Source organism: Neoarius graeffei, chromosome 18, assembly GCF_027579695.1.
Source record: "Neoarius graeffei isolate fNeoGra1 chromosome 18, fNeoGra1.pri, whole genome shotgun sequence".
Lineage (NCBI taxonomy): Eukaryota > Metazoa > Chordata > Actinopteri > Siluriformes > Ariidae > Neoarius > Neoarius graeffei.
Window position 1 is genome coordinate 51874509 of NC_083586.1, and position 24915 is coordinate 51899423.

At 40.7% G+C, this 24915-nt stretch overlaps 1 protein-coding gene across 2 annotated transcripts in view; it reads left to right on the plus strand.

The window, feature by feature from the left end:
* nlgn4xa (neuroligin 4 X-linked a) overlaps window positions 1-22435 on the plus strand; it is a 276952-nt gene extending 254517 nt beyond the window's left edge. For both annotated transcript variants that reach the window (XM_060898990.1, XM_060898991.1), the window contains one exon: window positions 21051-22435. In XM_060898990.1, the coding sequence (XP_060754973.1) occupies window positions 21051-21924 (874 nt within the window). In that variant the 3' untranslated portion in view covers window positions 21925-22435. The remainder of the gene's footprint in view (window positions 1-21050) is intronic.
* Window positions 22436-24915: the final 2480 nt, after the last annotated feature.

Consider the following 24915-nt stretch of genomic DNA (forward strand, 5'->3'; position numbering starts at 1 on the left):
TGTTACCACCCTGAAGTTGATTATTTTCCGATAACACCATATCTTGGAGTGTTTTATTATTCGTATAACACTCAAATTTTGTATCTGTTTACAGTTATATTGAATGTTGTAGCTATTGTTATATTGTTATCTTGACGACTTTCCCGGGATGGAAAAGTTACAGCTTTTCATCTGATGGTTACAAAACCCTGACACTGGAGACTCCTTCCGAATGCTATGCCAAATAAGCTTCACCATGTCAACAAATACACATATGAAAAAATAGATTTAGGTGAAACGATAACGTGTAAGAACAAGCCCATTCGTATAAACCTGCGATTTGTCTTGCTAACTAATGTCAAAGCTGCTATTATAGAAAAACATGAACTGACTTTCTGACTAATCAGATTCAAGAATTCAAAAGTTTAAATGGAACTTGTTCTTGGTTCTGAGATTCCTGATCTTGGCTGGCAGGAGTGGAACCCAATGTGTTGCATGCTGAGATCTCTTCTGCTCACCATGGTTGTAAAGAGTTACTATGGGTTACTATGTCCTTCCTGGTAGCTCAAACCATGAATCTGTCCATTTTCCTCTGACCTCTCTTATCAACAAGGCATCTGTTTCCACACACAGAACTGTTGCTCACTCAATGTTTTTTTGCTTTTCGCACCATTCTGTGTAAACTCCAGAGACTGCTGTGTGTGAAAACCCCAGTAGATCAGCAGTTTCTGAAATACTCAAACCAACACCGATGCCACAGTGCAAGAAAGTCACCCTTTGAGATTACAATTTTTTCCCATTCTGATGCTTGAAGTGAACATTAAGGTCGCTGTGGGTGGCATGGTGGTGTAGCCTTACAGCAAGAAGGTCCTGGGTTCAAGTCCAGCGGCTGGCGAGGGCCTTTCTGTGTGGAGTTTGCATGTTCTCCCCGTGTCCGTGTCCGGTTTCCCCCACAGTCCGAAGACATGCAGGTTAGGCTAATTGGTGGCTCTAAATTGACCGTAGGTGTGAACGTGAGTGTGAATGGTTGTTTGTCAGCCCTGCGATGACCTGACGACTTGTCCAGGGTGTACCCCGCCTCTCTCCCATAGTCAGCTGGGATAGGCTCCAGCTTGCCTACCCTGCACAGGATAAGCGGCTATAGGTGATGGATGGATAGATAGATTAAGCTCACTCAAGCTCTTGATTTGATGCATTGTGCTGCTGTCAAGGGATTGGCTGATTAGAGAACTGCATAAAACAGTAGGTGGATGTTCCTAATAAAGTGGCCGGTGAGTGTATACTGTACAATATAAATCACTAATAGTTTTACTTTTCATTTCATAGTCATTTGTTGCAAACACAAAGCATGCAATATGTTCGTATTGTACCATACGACACATTTCTTTCACAATAATGCACCCTGTGATTGTTCTCTGGTGCCCCTGCTGCTGCAGATGGATTTTTCAGGCCTTTTTGATGAAAACCCCAGACTGGAGCTGAGTCCGTGCTCACTACTCATTATGTGTGAGTGATTTAGAAGCACCCTGACCCACAACGCCCTGACATTTATCAAACATGTTAGAAATGATCTGAACAAAATGATGTAGTGTGTGCAAAGTACAACACGGGTACGGAGGTTGGTGATAAGCTACGGCCGATGAATAAAGCAGGAAAACTACAACTTCATACTCCATATATCATTTTTTATAAATTTGTTTCACTTTAAAATTATTATTTGTAATGTTTCGATCTTCAGAGACATTGTTATGGAAGGGATTGGGTTCGGCTTTAATAATAAAGAAATATTCCTGTTGGTTACGAAATCCCATGATACTTCCACAAGTAGCCCAGTATGAAAAAATATATATATTTTGTGTTTTATGTATTTTCTCCTATGCCTTCTTTTTGGTGGAGTTAAGTCCTTCACCCAAAGAGTTATCCTTTTAAGAAGCTAGAAAAACTAAGATTTTTTACTACAATGGGTGTGCTGCTAATAATGTTATCTATGAACAATAATACATCAGCAATGCCAGTAGAAAGAGGAAGAAAGTCCATAGAGGATCCACAAGATGTCAACAAGGTCATCAGTCATCGTCAAGTAACAGTAATAGCACAGCAAAGCAGCCATTAAAGTCCCAGAGAAGCACAATTTGCAGCCCAAACATTGATTTAAGCCATATTCCTTCGCATTTATTTAAAGAATTTTGGCTGGCTTTTTTTCATGGTCTTCAACTCGTTCAATATCATGCTAGCTAAATGGAATACAGTGATGCTTGAAAGTTTGTGAAATCTTTAGAATTTTCTATATTTCTGTATAAATATGACCTAAAACATCATCAGATTTTCACACAAGTCCTAAAAGTAGATAAAGAGAACCCAGTTAAACAAATGAGACTGAAATATTATACTTGGTCATTTATTTATTGAGGAAAATGATCCAATATTACATATCTGTGAGTGGCAAAAGTATGTGAACCTTTGCTTTCAGTATCTGGTGTGACCCCCTTGTGCAGCAATAACTGCAACTAAACATTTCCGGTAACTGTTGATCAGTCCTGCACACCGGCTTGGAGGAATTTTAGCCCATTCGTCCGTACAGAACAGCTTCAGCTCTGGGATGTTGGTGGGTTTCCTCACATGAACTGCTCGCTTCAGGTCCTTCCACAACATTTCGATTGGATTAAGGTCAGGACTTTGACTTGGCCATTCCAAAACATTAACTTTATTCTTCTTTAACCATTCTTTGGTAGAACGACTTGTGTGCTTAGGGTCATTGCCTTGCTGCATGACCCACCTTCTCTTGAGATTCAGTTCATGGACAGATGTCCTGACATTTTCCTTTAGAATTCGCTGGCATAATTCAGAATTCATTGTTCCATCAATGATGGCAAGCCGTCTTGGCCCAGATGCAGCAAAATGGGCCCAAACCATGATACTACCACCACCATGTTTCACAGATGGGATAAAGTTTTTATGCTGGAATGCAGTGTTTTCCTTTCTCCAGACATAATGCATTGAAACCAAAAAGTTCTATTTTGGTCTCATCCATCCACAAAACATTTTTCCAATAGCCTTGTGGCTTGACCATGTGATCTTTAGCAAACTGCAGATGAGCAGCAATGTTCTTTTTGGAGAGCAGTGGTTTTCTCCTTGCAACCCTGCCATGCGCGCTGTTGTTGTTCAGTGTCCTCCTGATGTGATGGTGGACTCGTGAACATTAACCAATGTGAGAGAGGCCTTCAGTTGCTTAGAAGTTACCCTGGGGTCCTTTGTGACCTTGCTGACTATTACATGCCTTGCTCTTGGAGTGATCTTTGTTGGTTGACCACTCCTGGGGAGGGTAACAATGGTCTTGAATTTCCTCCATTTGTACACAATCTGTCTGACTGTGGATTGGTGGAGTCCAAACTCTTTAGAGATGGTTTTGTAACCTTTTCCAGCCTGATGAGCATCAACAACGCTTTTTCTGAGGTCCTCAGAAATCTCCTTTGTTCGTGCCATGATACACTTCCACAAACATGTGTTGTGAAGATCAGACTTTGATAGAGCCCTGTTCTTTAAATAAAACAGGGTGCCCACTCACACCTGATTGTCATCCCATTGATTGAAAACAGCTGACTCTAATTTCACTTTCAAATTGACTGCTAATCCTAGAGTTTCACATACTTTTGCCACTCACAGATATGTAATATTGGATCATTTTCCTCAAGAAATAAATGACCAAGTATAATATTTTTGTCTCATTTGTTTAACTGGGTTCTCTTTATCTACTTTTAGGACTTGTTTGAAAATCTGATGATGTTTTAGATCATATTTATGCAGAAATATAGAAAATTCTAAAGGGTTCACAAACTTTCAAGCACCACTGCGTATCTGACAGACCACAAAAAAAGCCAGCCAATATTATTATTATTACTACATATACACATTCTTTTCAGGTGTTCAACACATCTTTCTCTCTCAAAATTCTCTCAAAAGCTCAAAAAATGAAGCAAACCTGGCAGCTATGTTTGTTTACAAATTGTCACAGTCGCTCGCTAGCGTGGAAGTTTTACGTCTCCGATGTGTGATGTCATGTTGTCTTGACAACCATGCAATATCGTAAACCATACTCAGTGCTCATTCTCCACTGGGTAGAGTGATGTAATACATGCAGAACAAGCGATATGAGAACAATATTGCATGCTATCAAACCAAATGAATGAAACTTGCTCGAAGGGAATAGAACACATGTTTTTATTCCATCGAAAAAGTGTCCTGGATGTATCATGATATTTAACAAGACCGTCAATGATGGTGTAGCTCACTCCGGCCCCGTCTAGTCCAGAAGGATCGATGTAAAGTGAGCGAACTTGCACAATAAATGTTACAAGCTATATACACTATATTCTTGGGTTTCACGTGATGTAACATCCTCCTCATTAATTATTCAAAACTTTAGCTGGTGGTCTACCAAAGCTCAGTTGACAAAGCGTTTGTATGGAGAAGGTGCACTGCTGGCATGAAAAATGCCTTACACTTGCGTGTTTTAGGTTGTTTGAATCGACCAAACCATGAAACTGATAAAAGTTTCTTCAGGGTTCTCCGTGAACTAATAAAAAAGGGTGAACGAACACAGGATTTCACAAAAAGATGTCGAGAAAGGTGGCTTTTGAACCTCTCACTGAAATTGAAGGGAGCCGAGTTGAAGCATGCTCGAGTTTGCAGTGATCACTTGGTGAAAGGTTTGTATTTTCCTCTCAGCTCTGTCCTTAGTGTTTTCCAAGTACTTTTCTCGCTATGTGTCGTTATTTTATGGTACTTTTTTCATCGTGAAGTGCTAAAGTTGATGGCCGCCATACTGAAAACAACACGTGTCTCGCTTTCTTTAACAGGGTGTCCTAGCGGTCTTTTCAACGGGTCTTTCAGCAAGTGCACACAATCAAAACAACTACAAATAATAACGTCCATATGCATAAAGGTCGCAACAAAATTCTTCCCCAGCCGTACAGTTACAATGCACTGTGATCACTTGTCCGTCTTGTTTAACTAAGATCCAGGTCTTTAAAGGGGTTTCTGATGATCTTTGTGAATGATTTAGCTGAGAGATAAGAGCCAACACAAGTGAGAATCAAGCCAACTGTTGTTTGTTTACACTTTAATTTGCAGCGCTTCATTGTAAAGACGCGAATGAAAAGCTTAAAAAAACATACTTACACGGGCAAAAACAATACAGGATTCATTGTGCAGTGACTTGATAGCTAGGTCCTTTACCCAGCCATGTACAAAAAAGTTGTAAGCCTCCGTACTCTTCCACCTGTTTTGCGGTGTAGAAAGACGTCTGCAACACCAGATAGTTCGAGATGTCGGGGAACTCGACTGAAGATCGTATGACAAATCCTCCTTTCCCAGACTGTAGGGGTCGATTCCATTGCACATAGCAATCTTTTGAATTTATCTAAAGTGGGCAGTGGCTTCTAGATTACAAGCATACTCTGATAAGTTATCGCTAGCTGTTTGCATTACGGCAGCCGTTTTGGTTGCTTGACCACCAGCAGTTTTACCAGAAGTGAAATCGCTAAGAAAAGTCACGTGACTGAAACCCAAGAATACAAGCTATATATAGAAGCTATATACACCCTAGGAATGCCGACCTATTTGCCAGAAAGAATCCAAAACAGCGAGGAATTGACTGAGAAGAAGAAGAAGCAATTTTTGTTGAACAGCTCATTAAGGCTTAATTAGTCCATAACTTCATTACTAATTGTAATTCAGCAGATCTGCATAGAAGTTATGTGCACCCTAGGTACTCCATCTTCATGCCAGAAAGAATAAAAATCAGTGAAGAATTGAGGGAGAAGAAGCGATTTTCGTGAAATGTGGACAACGACGGAAAACACATGATGGCGTAAGCTCGTCACCTGTCGGCCGGATGAGCTAATAATGAAAACCAAAACTTGCAGTTTCCTTTACTTTCCCTCAACCCAACAAACAGATGAATTTGGGGATTACTCACCTCTTTGTCTGTGATTTTTTTTTTTTACCCTCCAGGTGAAAGATCTTGTAATTTGCAGAGCTTGTCTCTACTTCAGTTTGCAATGCAAGTGTTGATGGATTAACGAGACATCTAGTGATTGTCGTTCCCCTCATTCCCTTTCCTTGTTTTGTACGGTATCTCCTTCATCCAAGGAAGTGCAATAGAAAGAGGGATTGGGGAAAAAAAATCGTTACCAAATGAGATGCTTTTTCCTCACTTCAAAGTTTGCTTATTAAGTGCATCACAGATACTGTGAAATTAGTGATTACACAGTAAATTATCCTTCATTAAAACGTCATTTCATAAGTACATGATGTGCTTTTAGTCAATTACATTCGTCTGACTTCTTCTGCTTTGAAAATTGTCCCCTTTATTTCTTTGATTTAATTATTAATTTTGGATTTGTCGTTCTTATTTTGGCCTCATCCATCAACATAAATAGAAAAAATAAAAAATAAAAACACTCCTACATTGGGGAGCAGGAAGAAATATCCATGATTCCAAAGCCTCCTCTCGTCTCTGAGAGCATCTTGAGAATTGGGATTTCCTTCAAACATGGTGGGCTTTGATCGATTTCCAGATTACAACCTCAAGGAGATCGGATCAAAGAATCAAGGAGGCATGGGTTAAAATTTTACGATAAGCCAAAAAGATTGGCATGTTTTTACACCTGCATATTTCATCCTACCATCCAATGATCCTCAGCCTGCAACCTCATGAGATGTCCTCAAGTCACATTCCTTTCCCCATTCACAGTCACATGATTACTAATGATACCCACCTGTTTGCAATCACTCTATTCCTTCCCTTTCAATCACCAAGGCTCTCGGTCTTGCTTCAGCAAGTGATACAGCCATTTTGAAATTCGAAAAGCCATGGAAAGTGTACTTGATGCAAGTCTTTCATAATGTTCCAAGATTATTGAGCACTTGCAGGCTAAATATCTTCCAGGTGATTCGAAGAGCAGAAGGTTAGTCACCAATATCTAACCAACTGCAACTCATTTCTGAGAACATCTGTCTGAGATCAGATGTTTTGCTGAACAGACGGTGCCTATGTTAACTCATCACAGCAGTTTCACCCTGCAGGCTTTTTCTGAGTGGCTCTTGACATGCAAAGAGTAAACAAGGAAGAGAAGAGAAATGATATATGATATGTTGACATTGGAATTTGGTACACTGTATGGTCAGAAGTTCATGGACACCAATGTCACTATGTGCTTGTTGAACATCCCATTCCAGATTTATTCCTCCTTTACTGTGATTATAACCCCTACTCTTCTGGGAAGGCTTTCCACTAGATTATAGAGTTTGCACTGTGGGGATTTGAGCATGTACGGTGTGGGTTGAGGATGCCTGGGGTGCACTCGGTGTTCTGGTTCATTCCAAAAGTGTTCAGTGAGGTTGAGGAGGTGGCTCTGTGTAGAACACTCGAATTCTTCCACTCCAACCTTAACACACCATGGAGCTCATTTTGTGCATGGGGCACTGTCATGCCAGAACACATTTCATTGTCTTCGTTCCAAGGGAAGTCCTGATGCTACAACATACAGACATTCTAGACAATTCTGTGCTTCTAAGTTTGTGGCAGCAGTTTGAAGAAGAACCACATGAGAGTGCGATGGTCAGGTGTCCATAAACATTTGGTCACATAGTGTACTGTGTAATATTGTATATTATTATACATACTTTTTCCATGGATTAAAAACATGCATTCTGTTCCCTTCTAGCGGGTTTACTGATGGCATGCAATGCTGTTATCATATCGATTATCCTCCATGTATTACGCCACTCTCCCCAATGGAGAATGAGCGTGCAATATTGCTATAATATTGCACATGGTCAAGACATGACATCACACTTCGGAGCTCATGCAAAGATCCAGTGACAAAACTTTTCTGCTGCACATGCGCAAAATCATTTTTTTATCGGCCGGGAAAGAGAGAAGACAAGGTTAAGCCAGTGTGCGGATTAAGCACTAAATAAATAAACTGAAAACTGAAACTAAAGACGCGCTGAACACCCGAAAGGCTACCAGAACTTCATTATATATTCTTCATGCATATTTACAAGAGAAAAACATACCAACGGACATCAAAAAACTGGAAAAGAGACACATCGGAGATGTAAAACTTCCGCTCTAGCAAGTGACTGTGACAATTTGTACACAAACATGGCCGCAAGGTTTGCTTCATTAAAAGCAGAAGATTTAAAGAGAAAGAGGTGCTGAACACATGAAAGGCTACCAAAACTTCACTGGATATTCTTCATGCATATTTACAAGAGAAAAACAGACCAATGGACATCAAAAAAACTGGAAAAGAGAGCAAAAGTGGAAATATTGTCAAAGTTCTACTTGGAGGTGAGGAAATGTGACAGAGACTTTTACAAGAGGACTTCACTCGTGGACTTCACTCAGCAAAGCCCTTTTGTTTTGAACAATGTAACAATGAACTACGACCAAAAGTAACTTTGAACTTGAACTGTCTACCTGTATATAGCTTGTATATAAGTTGGGTTGTTGTTCAGGCTTTTTGCACTTGTACCATTTTTATTGTTAGAACTTTGACTTTGTACAGTATATTGGATTGACAGAACATTGAATTACATTTGATCAGAAGCAGATCAGCATTCAATATTGGTAAGTTACCCCCCTGTTCTTAACTTTTTGTAAAATCTATAATTGTTCCAAGGCGGCACGGTGGTGTAGTGGTTAGTGCTGTCGCCTCACAGCAAGAAGGTCCGGGTTCGAGCCCCGTGGCCAGCGAGGGCCTTTCTGTACGGAGTTTGCATGTTCTCCGCATGGGTGTGGTCCGGTTTCCCCCAAAGACATGCAGGTTAGGTTAACTGGTGACTCTAAATTGACCGTAGGTGTGAGTGTGAATGGTTGTCTGTGTCTATGTGTCAGCCCTGTGATGACCTGGCGACTTGTCCAGGGTGTACCCCGCCTTTCACCCGTAGTCAGCTGGGATAGGCTCCAGCTTGCCTGCGACCCTGTAGAACAGGATAAAGCGGCTAGAGATAATGGGATGAGATGAGATAATTGTTCCATCGAATGTGTATGAATAATAATAACATTGGCTGGCTTTTTTCGTGCTATATCAGATATATTCCATTCAGCTACTCGTCTTCGACTCGTTCAGTATCATGCTAGCTGAATAGAATATATCTGATAGACCACTCAAAGCCAGACAATATTATTTTATTATTATACATACAGGACACTTTTTCGATTTAATAAAAACGTGTTCTATTCCCTTCTAGCGGGTTTCATTCATTTGGTTCGATAGCATGCAATATTGTTAGCATATCGCTTATCCTACGTGTATTACATCAGTTTACCCAATGGAGAATGAGTGTTGAATATGGTTTACAATATTGTATGCTTGTCAAGACATGATGTCACACGTCAGAATTGTAAAACTTCTGTGCCAGCCAGCGACTGTGGCAATTTGTAAGAAAACATGGCTGCCAGGTTTGCTTCGTTAAATATGGAAGATTTTGAGAGAATTTTGAAAGAGAAAGATGCGATGAACACCCGAAAGGAATGTGTATCAATAATAATAATAATAATAATAATATTGGCTGTTTTTTTGTCATGGTATATCAGATATATTCCATTCAGTTAGCATGATATTGAACTTGTCGCTAGCTGAATGGAATATATCTGACATACCATGAAAAAAAAGCCAGCATATTATTTAAGTATGATATATTACTTAATTAATACAGAATGTGTTTGTGCTACAATTCAGCTCTCGGCCCATTTCAGGAAAACACAAATCCCACAGTCCAAAATGAGATTTAAAAAAAAAAAAAAAACACAGATTCAGTGTTTTTATCTTTCTGTCTGCTTAATCAGTCACACACACAGCTATCTAGTCCCCGATGTTGAGATTACAGCTCGGAGTTTGAGCATGACAGACTTTGATATTTAGCATGAAAAAATTCTGCAGTTTTAGTCCAAGTAAAACAAATCCAGAATAAAGCCTTGAAATCATACGGCACCACAGTGGAGCTGAATCCTTGATTCTGATTGGTCAGAATGTGTTAATTTACGTTTTTTTTTATTAATCAGCAGCTCTGGCGGTAGTTGCTGTAAGGCAAAAACGCAGGTTTATATTAATGCACTCATTCAAATACATTATTGTTACTACAGTAACAACTTACACAGTATGGTGGATGCTACATATTTGTTGAGTTTGTGAATTTTTCCATGAGGAGATGTTTATTTAATTTTTTTGAAAGGAGTCTACAATATCAGTTCTTTGTAACAGTCAAAGGTCATCTCAACTCATTATCTCTAGCCGCTTTATCCTTCTACAGGGTCGCAGGCAAGCTGGAGCCTATCCCAGCTGACTACGGGCGAAAGGCGGGGTACACCCTGGACAAGTCGCCAGGTCATCACAGGGCCGACACATAGACACAGACAACCATTCACACTCACATTCACACCTACGGTCAATTTAGAGTCACCAGTTAACCTAACCTGCATGTCTTTGGACTGTGGGGGAAACCGGAGCACCCGGAGGAAACCCACGCGGACACGGGGAGAACATGCAAACTCCGCACAGAAAGGCCCTCGCCGGCCACGGGGCTCGAACCCGGACCTTCTTGCTGTGAGGCGACAGCGCTAACCACTACACCACCGCGCCGCCCATACAGTCAAAGGTAAAGCTGTAAATTTAAGTTTTCCGACCTGGGAAAGTCTTTAGGATGGAGGACTTTGTTGTTTCTCAGTAACATGAGAAGAATGAGAGGCTAATGAGGGAACAACTGCTACAAAGTAAATGAAATGAACTGAAACTATTCATCCTGGAAATACTAAGATGGTTCTGTGTTAATGTATTTCCTTTGGGGCTGTCAGAATTACTTGCACTGAATATTATTTTGAAACTCGATAACTCCACATTTGAATATCATCACTATATCAAAAACATTAGTCCTCTTCGCCCATAATAGAGCATGAGGCCTCCACTAAAGCCCTCCAACATGTTCAATCTGAAACCCATCTTTACAGGTGGCCCCAGATCCATCCTTTCTCCCTCATTTCCTTTTCAACTGTCCTTCTCTGAGTTTCCTTGGGCCTGCCTCTGTTTCTCCGGCCATCAAGAGTCCATCCGAGGGCTACTCTCTGCATTGACGTGGATGGCATGCGCAGGACGTGTCCCATCCATCTCCAACGGCACTTCTGCACTTCTTCAGTGGGGGTTTGGGAGATGTTCTTCTGTGTAACTCGATGTTAGAGATAGTGAGATAGTGTTAGGTCAAAAGATGTTCAGGATTCTTCTGAAGTCATAGAGGAAGAAGCTTTGAATAAATGCTATGTCCAATTGCAAAGTTAGTTTTCAGGAATCTTTATACTTGTGGATCAGTTTTAGAAAGAAAGAAAGAAAGAAAGAAAGAAAGAAAGAAAGAAAGAAAGAAAGAAAGAAAGAAAAGTGTGTTGAAACGATGATATGTAATAGCACTAATTGGAACTTATGAGTCACTCTTTCTGTAGTTGAATTACAAATAATGTCCTTTCGGGCATATAGTGCACTGTGCATCCAGTATAATTAAGGATATACTGTATAATGAAGAGGGAATCATTTTGGATTCAAATTTGTTCGAAAATGCAGATTCAATAGCATGGGTAAATGAATAAGAAACTAATCTGAAATTTTCAAGGTGCAAAAGTTTTTTATACCCCACTGGCCGAAAGGCCTGAAGGGGGTTTTATGTCATGGTGATTTCCATCCATCCGTCCATCCATCCCAGGAAAGGGTACTCACCTTCTGAAATCAACTCCTCTTACAATTTTTGGAGGAATTTCACGAAATTTGACAAAAGGCATTGTTATATGTTGGTAGTACGCATATTCTAATTTCGTTAAATTTGGTCACATTTTACCAGAGTTACAGCCCTTGATTAACAAAATTATATTTTGACAATTGGAAATTGATTGGAAAAATGTTTTGTGGATGGATGAGACCAAAATAGAACTTTTTGGTTTAACCCTTTGGGGACTGACCCCTTGAAAATGGTTCCTCCAGGAACGATGACGTTTCAGTTGTCAAGACAACGGAAAAACTAAAATACAAAAACAGAAAGATATGTCACAATGCTCTTGTGCACAAAACAAAATGCGCTTGTATTTTAGTTTTTCCGTTGTCTTGACAACTGAAACGTCATCGTTCCTGGAGGAACCATTTTCAAGGGGTCAGTCACCAAGGAGTTAAATGAGAAGCGTTATGTTTGGAGAAAGGAAAACTGCATTCCAGCATAAGAACCTTATCCCATCTGTGAAACATGATGGTGGTAGTATCATGGTTTGGGCCTGTTTTGCTGCATCTGGGCCAGGACGGCTTGCCATCATTGATGGAACAATGAATTCTGAATTATACCAGCGAATTCTAAAGGAAAATGTCAGGACATCTGTCCATGAACTGAATCTCAAGAGAAGGTGGGTCATGCAGCAAGACAACGACCCTAAGCACACAAGTCGTTCTACCAAAGAATGGTTAAAGAAGAATAAAGTTAATGTTTTGGAATGGCCAAGTCAAAGTCCTGACCTTAATCCAATCGAACTGTTGTGGAAGGACCTGAAGCGAGCAGTTCATGTGAGGAAACCCACCAACATCCTAGAGTTGAAGCTGTTCTGTATGGAGGAACGGGCTAAAATTCCTCCAAGCCGGTGTGCAGGACTGATCAACAGTTACCGGAAACGTTTAGTTGCAGTTATTGCTGCACAAGGGGGTCACACCAGATGCTGAAAGCAAAGGTTCACATACTTTTGCCACTCACAGATATGTAATATTGGATCATTTTTCTCAATAAATAAATGACCAAGTATAATATTTCAGTCTTATTTGTTTAACTGGGTTCTCTTTATCTACTTTTAGGACTTGTGTGAAAATCTGATGATGTTTTAGGTCATATTTATGCAGAAATACAGAAAATTCTAAAGGGTTCACAAACTTTCAAGCACCACTGTATAGCATAGATATAGTTGCCAGCAGGGGATATTATGCTCTCAGAGTATTCTTTTTTTTTTGGGGGGGGGGGGGTATAAGGCCCATCCACCTGCTGTTTTATGCAGTTCTCTAATCAGCCGATCCCTTGACAGCAGCACAATGCATCAAATCATGCAGATACAAATCCAGAGCTTCAGTTAATGTTCACTTCAAACATCAGAATGGGAAAAATGTGATCTCAAAGTGTGACTTTCTTTCACTGTGGCATGGGTGTTGGTTTAAGCCAAATGGAGTGGTTTGAATATTTCAGAAACTGCTGATCTCCTGTGGTTTTCACACACAGCAGTCTCTACACAGAATGGTGCGGGAAAAAAAAACACTGAGTGAGGGAGGGACAGTTCTGTGGGTGGAAACAAACACCTTGTTGATAAGAGAGATCAGAGGAAAATAGACAGATTCATGGTTCGAGCATTTTTGCCAGGAAGGATATAGTAACTCATAGCAACTCTTTACAACCATGGTGAGCAGAAAAGCATCTCAGCATGCAACAGCAGAAAATCAGATTGGATTCCAGTCCTGCCCGAACTATTGCAGACCTAATCCTCAAGTGAAAAAACACTAATCTTATGTACGTAATGCACATTCACGTTTGAGACTTTTATTATTTCACTGATTTTAAGTGTCATGCTCAGGACTAATGATATTTAAATGAACTTGAATAATAAATGTGCGAAATAAATAATTGCAATTTCTACATAGCTTTTAATAGGATTTAAAACATAGGCCAAACCTAAAATAGCTATTTACATCAGAAATGTTTTGTATGTTATTGCCTTTTCAAGTAAAAAAAATAAAATAAATAAATAAATAAATAATAATAATGGCGGCACGGTGGTGTAGTGGTTAGCGCTGTCGCCTCACAGCAAGAAGGTCCGGGTTCGAGCCCTGTGGCCGGCGAGGGCCTTTCTGTGCAGAGTTTGCATGTTCTCCCCGTGTCCGCGTGGGTTTCCTCCGGGTGCTCCGGTTTCCCCCACAGTCCAAAGACATGCAGGTTAGGTTAACTGGTGACTCTAAATTGACCGTAGGTGTGAATGTGAGTGTGAATGGTTGTCTGTGTCTATGTGTCAGCCCTGTGATGACCTGGCGACTTGTCCAGGGTGTACCCCGCCTTTCACCCGTAGTCAGCTGGGATAGGCTCCAGCTTGCCTGCGACCCTGTAGAACAGGATAAAGCGGCTAGAGATAATGGGATGAGATGAGATAATTGTTCCATCGAATGTGTATGAATAATAATAACATTGGCTGGCTTTTTTCGTGCTATATCAGATATATTCCATTCAGCTACTCGTCTTCGACTCGTTCAGTATCATGCTAGCTGAATAGAATATATCTGATAGACCACTCAAAGCCAGACAATATTATTTTATTATTATACATACAGGACACTTTTTCGATTTAATAAAAACGTGTTCTATTCCCTTCTAGCGGGTTTCATTCATTTGGTTCGATAGCATGCAATATTGTTAGCATATCGCTTATCCTACGTGTATTACATCAGTTTACCCAATGGAGAATGAGTGTTGAATATGGTTTACAATATTGTATGCTTGTCAAGACATGATGTCACACGTCAGAATTGTAAAACTTCTGTGCCAGCCAGCGACTGTGGCAATTTGTAAGAAAACATGGCTGCCAGGTTTGCTTCGTTAAATATGGAAGATTTTGAGAGAATTTTGAAAGAGAAAGATGCGATGAACACCCGAAAGGAATGTGTATCAATAATAATAATAATAATAATATTGGCTGTTTTTTTGTCATGGTATATCAGATATATTCCATTCAGTTAGCATGATATTGAACTTGTCGCTAGCTGAATGGAATATATCTGACATACCATGAAAAAAAGGGTGTAAAGGGTGTACCCCGCCTTTCACCCGTAGTCAGCTGGGATAGGCTCCAGCTTGCCTGCGACCCTTTAGAACAGGATAAAGCGGCTACAGATAATGAGATGAGATGAGAAGTTTTGTGCATCATTTCAGGATCGGAATATTTCAGGAACCTATTCTCAGAAGTCTAAGAATCCTTCCCCCCTGATGAAAATGTCTTCTTTAATGGGCTTTAGTAATTAAAATACATGTTTCACAATCTATTTATTATCCCATTGTGCACTTTGTTTGAGTATTCGGAGTATTCGTTTCTGCATCCATTAATTTGATTTCAGTATGCTGCTCTTTCTTGCGGTTAATTATGAATTCATTAATTTGGTTACTTTTTGGACACAGTTTCATCATTTTTCATCAGCCGGTTTATTCGATTGCAAGCATCAATTTCGTGTGTGTGTGTGTGTGTGTGTGTATTCAAGCATCTGTTCCACCTGCAGCTCCATGTATCTCCTCTCCATCGTCAGTGTCTATTTAAAGGTCTCATTCTCCCTTTCTTTGTCTCTTCTCCATTTCTTCTCTCTCCTCCTGTGTAATGAAATCGCAACCCACAGTATCACTGCAGAGCCACTACTAAATCTATAGGCTACACGCGCACACACACACACACACACACACACACAAAGAACACTGGGGTAAATTACTATTGCTGAGACGGTTCATCATGCCGCTAATGACTGTATATTGCAAATGAGTTTGTCAGGTGAATCACTTACTTGTGTTGTAGGACCGTGTGGTACGTGGATTATCTGCATTTGAGCAGAGATTGACTGCCTTTGTATACCAAGTTAAAATTCCTGTCGTGTCTCAGTGAGCTACTTCTGATATATTTTTGGGAATGCAAAACAGCTGGTGACTCATGAGCCATACCTCCATATTGTTAATGAATGTGCAAAATAAACTTTTGACTTTCTTTTTTTCCAAGGTCATTTATCATATTTTGTGGAGTCACTTCAGACTACCCACTCCACCAACATCTCTATTTTCAGAAAGAAGAAACCTTTATTTGTCACATGCACACTTTAAGCACAGTGAGATTCATCCTCTGCATTTAACCCATCTGAAGCAGTGAACACACGCACACACACCCAGAGCAGTGAGCAGCCACACCAGAGCGCCCGGGGAGCAGTCAGGGGTTCGGTACCTTGTTCAAGGGCACTTCAGCCCAAGGCCGCCCCACATCAACCTAACTGCATGTCTTTGGACTGTGGGGGAAACCGGAGCACCTGGAGGAAACCCACGCGGACACGGGGAGAACATGCAAACTCCGCACAGAAAGGCCCTCGCCGGCCACGGGGCTCGAACCCAGAACCTTTTTGCTACGAGGTGACAGTGCTAACCACTACACCACCGTGCCGCCCGGAAAGAAAGAAAGAAAGAATTCATTTGTTTGGTTGATTAGTTTGCAAGATACCGGTACTTCCTGTGAAAACAAATTTCTGGTTTTACTGAAAAATGATTATTATTATTATTATTCGGAGATGAGCAATTTTTCAAAGAATGAGGATATGTTTTACAGGATGTGCTGAATTTGTTTGCATTTTCATTTTTAAACCCTCTAGCTTCAGCCAGCTTGTGCCAAAATCACTGAATATCCCTTTAACACTTTCGAAAGAAATCAATTCTGCTCATTTACAAAATGTCTTGGCAGCCATTCAGACCTAAATGTGGAGCACAAAAGTGATGGCTAAGTGGAAAAAAAGGGAGTAGAACAAGTCTACAAATCTCCGAAGATTTTTTCTTTCTTTCTTTTTTTTTTTAATCGCAACAGTACCCTGAGGGTGACGTGATGCTCTCACTGTTAATCATAGAATTGCATTCTCTCATGCATAAGGCTTAGTGAATGACTTGGAAATTATCCTTTAGTTATTACAGCTCTGAAGTTCTCTTCATGAAATCCTGTGAGCTTTGCACTTGGGAAAACTCATCAGAAAAAAAAAAAATTGTTTAACCGTGCATTGAATTAAGTTTCGATTTTTATCTAATTTCTTTATATTCCTAAGTGTGTTTCTCTTTTTGTACTGAAAGGAGAAACGTTTCTGCTTCTAATAGGAATGGATATTAAGTTAACTACTAATTAATGTGGCATAAACTAATCAACTATACGTAATTTCCCCACTCTGGTTAAACTTTCCTCCTGTTGGTGGAACACATGCTTGTATTTGACACATAGACAAATAATGCACAGAAATATTAAGAGAATATTTGAAAGAGCTGTTTAACCCCAAATCAGAAAAAGTCGAATGATATAGTGCTTTCTAAATTTACTTTGATTTGTATTTCATTGCAGACGGAATTAACCTGAAATATTTCATGTTTTGTCTGGTCAACTTCATTTCATTTGTTAATAAACATCCATTCCTGCATTTCAGACCTATAACACATTCCAAAAAAAAAAAAAAAAGTTGAAACGGGGGAAATTTAGGGTTAGTAATGAGGTAAAACAATTAAATAATGTTGTGATTTGAAACATGTGATGTCAACAGGTGATTGTAATCATGATTTGGTACAAAGTCAGTATCCAGAAAAGGCTTAGTATTTGAGGAGCAAAGATGGGCCGAGAATCTCCAGTTTGTCAGTAAATGCGTGGGAAACATTTTAAAATATTTAACAAGAAATGTTCCTCAAAGAGAGATATAAAGGAATTTGGATATTTCACTGATATATCATTAAACAATTCAAGGAATCTGAAGGAATTTCAGTGCGTAAAAGGGCAAGGGCTCAAGCCTAAGCTGAACACCCGTGATTTCCGATCCCTCAGATGGCACTGCATCAAGAACCGTCATTCATCTACAGCCGATTTAACCACATGGGCTCAGGATTACTTTGGCAAACCTTTTATCAAGCGCTACAATACGGAGTTACATCCACAAATGCCAGGTAAACTTTACTGTGCAAAAATGAAGCTTTATTTTTTACTGTGCCCAGAAGCACCATTGATTTCTCTGGACATAAGGCATCTGGGACGGACCATCGCACAGTGGAAACACGTATTGTGGTCAGATGAATCAATATTCCAGGCCTTTTTGGAAGAAATGGACGCCGTGTGCTCCAGACCAAAGACAAAAACGACCATCCAAATGCCAGGGTGTGTCATGGTATGGGGTTGTGTTAGTGCTCTTGACAAAGGTAAAGCCCACCGCACACCTTTCCGATTCGCTTACGATTTTGTCGGGCCGATTAAATCGCTTGCGAATCGTAAAATGTGTGCGGGGGCACCTCGTAGCCGATTTCATCGGTTCTCGGTTGCTCGGTTCAGATCAAACCGGTCTTGATATTTTCGGACGCGATCTCCTCATACACAACACAATCGGTAGTGTGTGCGTTGTTACTACGATCTCATCAGTTACAGTAATTTTAAACAGCCAGTTGGGGTGCCAGGATTGATCACACGTGGACTGCAGACCGGGAAGCACAACTTGTGTCACTTTGGGAAGCGTCCACCTGTCTTTATGACATTAGTTCACCTGATTACAGCAAATGGGAAAAGAGGAACGAGGCTATGACTGTAATCGTGTCAGCTTTGAAAATGCCTGGTAAAGTATTATAGCATTGACAGTCGGACAGAAATCGCTTGCCCGGAATCCCAGAACAAGTTGAATTTTAAGAACGACTGAACAAATTAGAATCAATTCTTATTAGGGCGGCACGGTGGTGTAGTGGTTAGCACTGTCGTCTCACAGCAAGAAGGTTCTGGGTTCGAGCCCAGTGGCCGGCGAGGGCCTTTCTGTGTGGAGTTTGCATGTTCTCCCCATGTCTGTGTGGGTTTCCTCTGGGTGCTCCGGTTTCCCCCACAGTCCAAAGACATGCAGTTAGGTTAACGTGGGGCGGCCTTGGGCTGAAGTGCCCTTGAGCAAGGTACCGAACCCCTGACTGCTCCCCGGGCGCTCTAGTGTGGCTGCCCACTGCTCTGAGTGTGTGTGTGCGCGCATGTGTTCACTGCTTCAGATGGGTTAAATGCAGAGGATGAATTTCACTGTGCTTGAAGTGTGCATATGACAAATAAAGGTTTCTTCTTCTTCTTATTATTATTATTATTATTATTGATTTATTATTATTGATTTGTCTAGCTGGGATTATTATCCCTTTTTGATTCTAATATTCAAAATGTAATACTTCTGTATGTGTGTGTGTGTGTGTGTGTGTGTATGTGTATATATATATATATATATATATATATATATATATATATATCATGTGATGTCTTGAACACGTGACCATCTATTCAGGCTGAACGTGTATGATGTATCACAAATGTGTGCAGGGAATTTTGAACCGATCAAATTGGGCCCATACTCGTAACCGATCACCCGACACACAAAGCCCCGATGAAATCGGGAAGGTGTGCGCTGGGCTTAACTTACACTTCTGTGATGGAGCATTAATGCAGAAAAGTACATTGGGATTCTGGAGTAACATATGCTGCCTTCAAGATGACATCTTTTCCAGGAAGATTTCAACAAGACTATGCAAATCCACATCCTGCTCACATTACAAAGGCATGGCTGTGGAAGAAGAGGGTGCCTGTCCTCTCTGTCCCCAACAGAAAATGTGTGGTGAATTTTGAAAAGAAAAATATGACAATGACGACCCCGTACTGTTCACACCTGTTTGCAGGTAGAATGGGACAAAAGTAACACCTTCATCACTTGGTGTTTTCAATCCCTAAATATCTTTTAAGTGTTGTGAGAAGGAATGGCAACATTATAAAGTGGTAAATGCTTTACCATCCCAATTCTTTTGGAAATTTGTTGCAAGAATCTCATCTCATCTCATTATCTCTAGCCGCTTTATCCTTCTACAGGGTCGCAGGCAAGCTGGAGCCTATCCCAGCTGACTACGGGCGAAAGGCAGGGTACACCCTGGACAAGTCGCCAGGTCATCACAGGGCTGATACATAGACACAGACAACCACTCACACTCACATTCACACCTACGGTCAATTTAGAGTCACCAGTTAACCTAACCTGCATGTCTTTGGACTGTGGGGGAAACCGGAGCACCCGGAGGAAACCCACGCGGACACGGGGAGAACATGCAAACTCCGCACAGAAAGGCCCTCGCCGGCCACGGGGCTCGAACCCGGACCTTCTTGCTGTGAGGCGACAGCGCTAACCACTTACACCACCGTGCCTGTTGCAAGAATCAAAATTGAAATAAGTATTAATTTTTGGGGGGAAAAATACAAAAAAAAAAAACACATTAAAACAGCAAAATGCCAAATAATGTGCTGTTGTTTTGTTTTGAGTGCAATACAGGTCAAACGTTATTTACAAATTGTTTTCAGTTGTAATTTTAATATAAATGTCCCAACTTTTTTTTTTTTCTGATTTTGTATCTCTTGGTTCCATCAGCTTTTCATCTCACCCTATTTGCTCTTTTGTATTCTGTTAGATAACACAATTTTAGCTAAAAAAACCCAACAAATAATTTCTATGAATTGCTTGTTTATTTCAATGTTTTGTTTTTCTGCATCTTATCCTATATAATTGAACATGATTTAAAAGTTTCAAGTATCTCAGAAGTTGTGATCCAATATTTTGAGAGAAGAAAGGCAGAGGAGTGGAGATTGAAGTTGTTGTTTTTTCCCCTCTTCTTCTGGCGTTAGGCGTTTTTTTGACTCATTTGAATATTTGGTTGGATTATGGAGGAGCCTGTAATAACTGTGGAAAAGTGTGATGAGTGACTTTATAATCTAATAAAAGTCACTGGTTGCATAATCCATGTAGGAGTGAAGTCATGATGGAAAAAAAAAGAAGAAAAAAAAACCTTTTATAATGCTAATGCACTGATAGAAAAGGGAAAGTGTTTCAGGACAGCATATCTTTATTTAGGAACCTTTTACACCTCTTTGGCTTATTTGCTTAGTGTTTGACTGAAATGTACAATTGCTAAAGTTGTCTCAAAAAAAAAAAAGTGCACCCAGCAAAATATCCTTTTATCTCGGGCTGTGAGCGATGTGCCATAGTGGTTGCTAAAACCTTAGGGGTAGTTACAAAACTTTCCTTTGGAAACAATTCTGAAGTCAAGAAAGAAAGTTCAATGGCATGTACATCGCTCTTAATCTATTAACATTGAATTTGATTAATCAATTCATGGTAACATTGATATGTGATCTACTAAACACCTGAATGTCCTTCTTAAAGACTTATGCACTTTTTACCTTTTCTTTTCAATAGAGATCCAAATCAACCAGTCCCACAGGACACCAAGTTCATCCACACAAAACCCAATCGGTTTGAAGAAGTGGCCTGGTCCAAGTACAACCCCAAAGATCAGTTGTACCTTCACATTGGCCTGAAGCCGAGAGTTCGAGACCACTACCGTGCTACCAAGGTGGCCTTCTGGCTTGAACTTGTGCCTCACCTTCACAATATCAATGAACTGTTTCAGTACGTCTCGACCACCACCAAGATCCCGCCGCAGGACACGACGCCCTTCCCTTACACCAAACGACTCGGTAAAACCTGGCCGTCCACAACACGCCATCCGGGAATACCTCCTTCAAATACCAAGCAAACTACAGACCAACGCAAAGGCAATGATCTTGTTGAGGACTCTGCTGTGATGATTGAGACCAAGCGTGACTACTCGACGGAACTGAGTGTGACCATCGCAGTGGGTGCATCACTGCTCTTCCTGAACATCCTAGCCTTCGCCGCACTCTACTACAAGAAAGATAAGCGACGACATGAGTCTGGTCGTCGTGGTACCAGCCCACAACGCAGTGCCAACCCGAATGCTAACGATGTCTCACGTATGCAGAGCGACGAACTTGCGTCGTTGCAGATGAAGCAGCAGCAACAACAACTGGAGCAACAGCTTGAAAATGAGCACAGGCATGAATGTGAGGCACTGAGGCTCACGTGCCCACCTGATTACGCACTTACGCTCCGCCGATCTCCCGACGATGTGCCGCTCATGACGCCCAGCACCATCACCATGATTCCCAGCTCGCTTGGTGCCATGCAGCCCTTGCACAATTTCAATGCCTTTGTTGGGACTCAGAACAGCACCAATCTCCCTCATGCTCACTCCACCACCAGGGTATAGCTGCGCGCATTCGGAATACCTTCAGACTACCACCTCCTCTTGGGACTATTCTTAGGAAGTCAGGGTTGGTTTACTCCTGGCATCGAGCTTAAGACTGAAGTCATGGATGAAAAATTGCTCCACCTGGAGATTGATTCTCAGTGGATAAGATTATTTTGTTACATCTTCTTAAAGAGTATACAAGTCCAGTATGATCTGTTTGTTTGAGTGAATGCGACTAAACTTCACACTTACTCGGAACCAAGTGGAGTGGGGAATATTTTACCAAAAGTAATTCTGGACTCTTTTGGACTAGTTTGCTTGCATAGGGGACACTTGGAAGCGAATAGTAGAAGGCATTAAGGATCTGTTAAAGCTTGGTACTGTTTATCCGATATCAAACAGTGCACGAACACTGTCCTTGGAACAAATCTACTTTTCCGACACATATTGGACAAGGGAACGGAATTCTAATATCTCCCAGCCTGAAATGTATTTATGACAAATTTGTAAAGATGAGAATTCTGTAAATAGGTGTGAGTTACAAATCCAATACTAAAGAAAATTACAAATGCTTTTATTGTTGGTTTTTGGTTCAAAATATTAATATTAACAAGCTTGTGCTTTTTGTTGACGTGACTGTATATATCAATCATCATCATTGTAATCGTCATCGTTTTACTTTTCAAAAAAGGTTTGTGTTCACATTTTAGTTACAATAGTCAAAAAGAAGAAGTAGTAATACTTGTTTCAAAACACATAACCATACGTTTTAGTGGTTGTTCACATTTCTGGTCAGCAAAAATAGTTCGTTCAAAACCAGCTTCATGCATTGACCTAAAAAAATGGACAATGGTGTTGATACAAATTGGCTATTTATGCTGAATCAAGATTTTGTAGTTTCTTTCATATGGTAGCAACGAGAAGTCATTTGTAGTCACAGCACTGGCGAATGGGATTGGTTTTAATAATTTAATGACTCACATCATCGAGAGACATTGAAAACTTTGGTGCTGTTGCTCAAGTATGATCCGATGGTAAGTTTCTCACGGTCAGTTCCGCCAGTTCCGTATGCCATGAAGAAATAGCGCTTTGACTCTAGGTGCCATTGCAAAACAGCTGAAAACAGCATCTTGTGTCCGTAACAGCTGTAGGTCATCCACACCACCTGCTTCATTCTTTATTTTTACTCCCATAACTTTTTCTGTTCCATGCACCACTGCCTGAACTGAAGATGTGGCCAGCAATGTACTGTTTAGTATAAAAAAGGGCAAAAGAAATAGCCCAGGCAGTGGATTTCGCTATATTAGTTGGATATGTTTGTAAAGAAGTATATGTTAGATATTTCTACTTGTCATATGCTAGCAATATGTATTGTGCCAGGCTTGTGATATTTTTGGGTTACAACGCAAGTGAATGAATGTAAATAAAAATAAACTATAAATGATATTAAAAACCATTAACCCTAATATTTTAGTTCTGCATCCTTTAAGAAAGCTTGGAAGTGCAAGCAAAGATTAAAAAAAAAAGAAGAAGAAGCAAATTGCAATTTATAAAGCTACCTTTGTATATTGAATCTAAGATATTCATCATAGGCCCTTCAACTGTCAATAATTAAAGGGTGAAGTGTAGGATTCTACATACTAGTTTGTCTTATATTGTTTGCGGTTTTTGCCTTAAGTGATAGATGATATTTCTGGCTGGACACCTATATAATTTTTTTCTGCAACGTTTCTAATAAAAGTCAATATTTTCTAACATGGTGTCTGCTTATCGACTTTCACTGTTGGGAGTGAAATGTAAAACCTATAAAATGAACATATTAGATATTCATCTTGAATCATGTAATCACATGGAATTGTTTTTTCGTCTTGGTGAATGATTTTGGAGTGCTCACCATCCTACGTGGGAACTGCTTAGTAAATATATTTACTTTAGTAACGTTTAAAGCTTTGTCAGCATCTAAGAGACTTTTTATTGGAGTAAATTACTGGTGCAGGCCAATTTAGAGAAATGAGTGCAGAGCTGCCAAGATTGCTAACAAGAAAATCCTAGCAGGCAAGGAGAAGGGGTAGGGGGGAATAAAACAACAAGATTTTACCACAAATACCCTAGCATATGTTCGTGGAAATGGCGCCAGCATAAATGATAAGTAGCACATTCTACTTCTTCCTCCTTGTCCAGCATTGTTGCCAGGTCGGGGTCCATGTGGACCCTATTGATCAAATGTCATATTAATTGGAGCATAGTTTTACACCACATGCCTTTCCTGCCACAACCCTCCTATTTCTGGGCTTGGGAAACAACCATTTACACTCATGTTCACACCTATGGGCAATTTATGGCCCTTTTCCACTACCCTTTTTCAGCTCACTTCAGCCCGACACGGCTCGCGTTTCGACTACCCCAGAGCAGCACGACTCAGCTCGCTTCAGCCTTACTTAGCACCCAAAACGCGCACGGTTTTGGAGTAGGGCTGAAGTGAGCCAAACCGAGCCGAGTGGGGCTAGGGGCATGAGCAGACACTCCCCTGTGCACTGATTGGTGAGGAGGAGTGTCCTCATATGCCCACACACGCCCCGCGAGCACGCTGGGATCTGTAAACACCGTAAACCCGGAAGAAGAAGAATTACGAATTACGAGAATTATGAAGCCTTATGCGCCTCGCCTCATCTATACGCTCTTGCCAGTATCTGTTGGCGTTGTCGGTGACAACAAGCCACAGCACCAAGACCAGCAACACTAACGACCCCATGTCCTCCATGTTTATTGTTTACTATCCGGGTCATGAAACTACCGCTTAAAAGATCACTGATGTCACTGTTTGTGCCGCCTAACGACATCACGTGACATCAACCCACTTTCGCTAACTCCACCCAATGTGTCCACCCACTTCCAGCCAGCACGGTTCAGCGCGGTTGTAGTTGAAATGCAACTCCAACAGCCCCACTCAGCTCGACTCAGCCCAACTCAGCCACGTTGGTAGTGGAAAAGCGGCATTAGAGAAGCCAA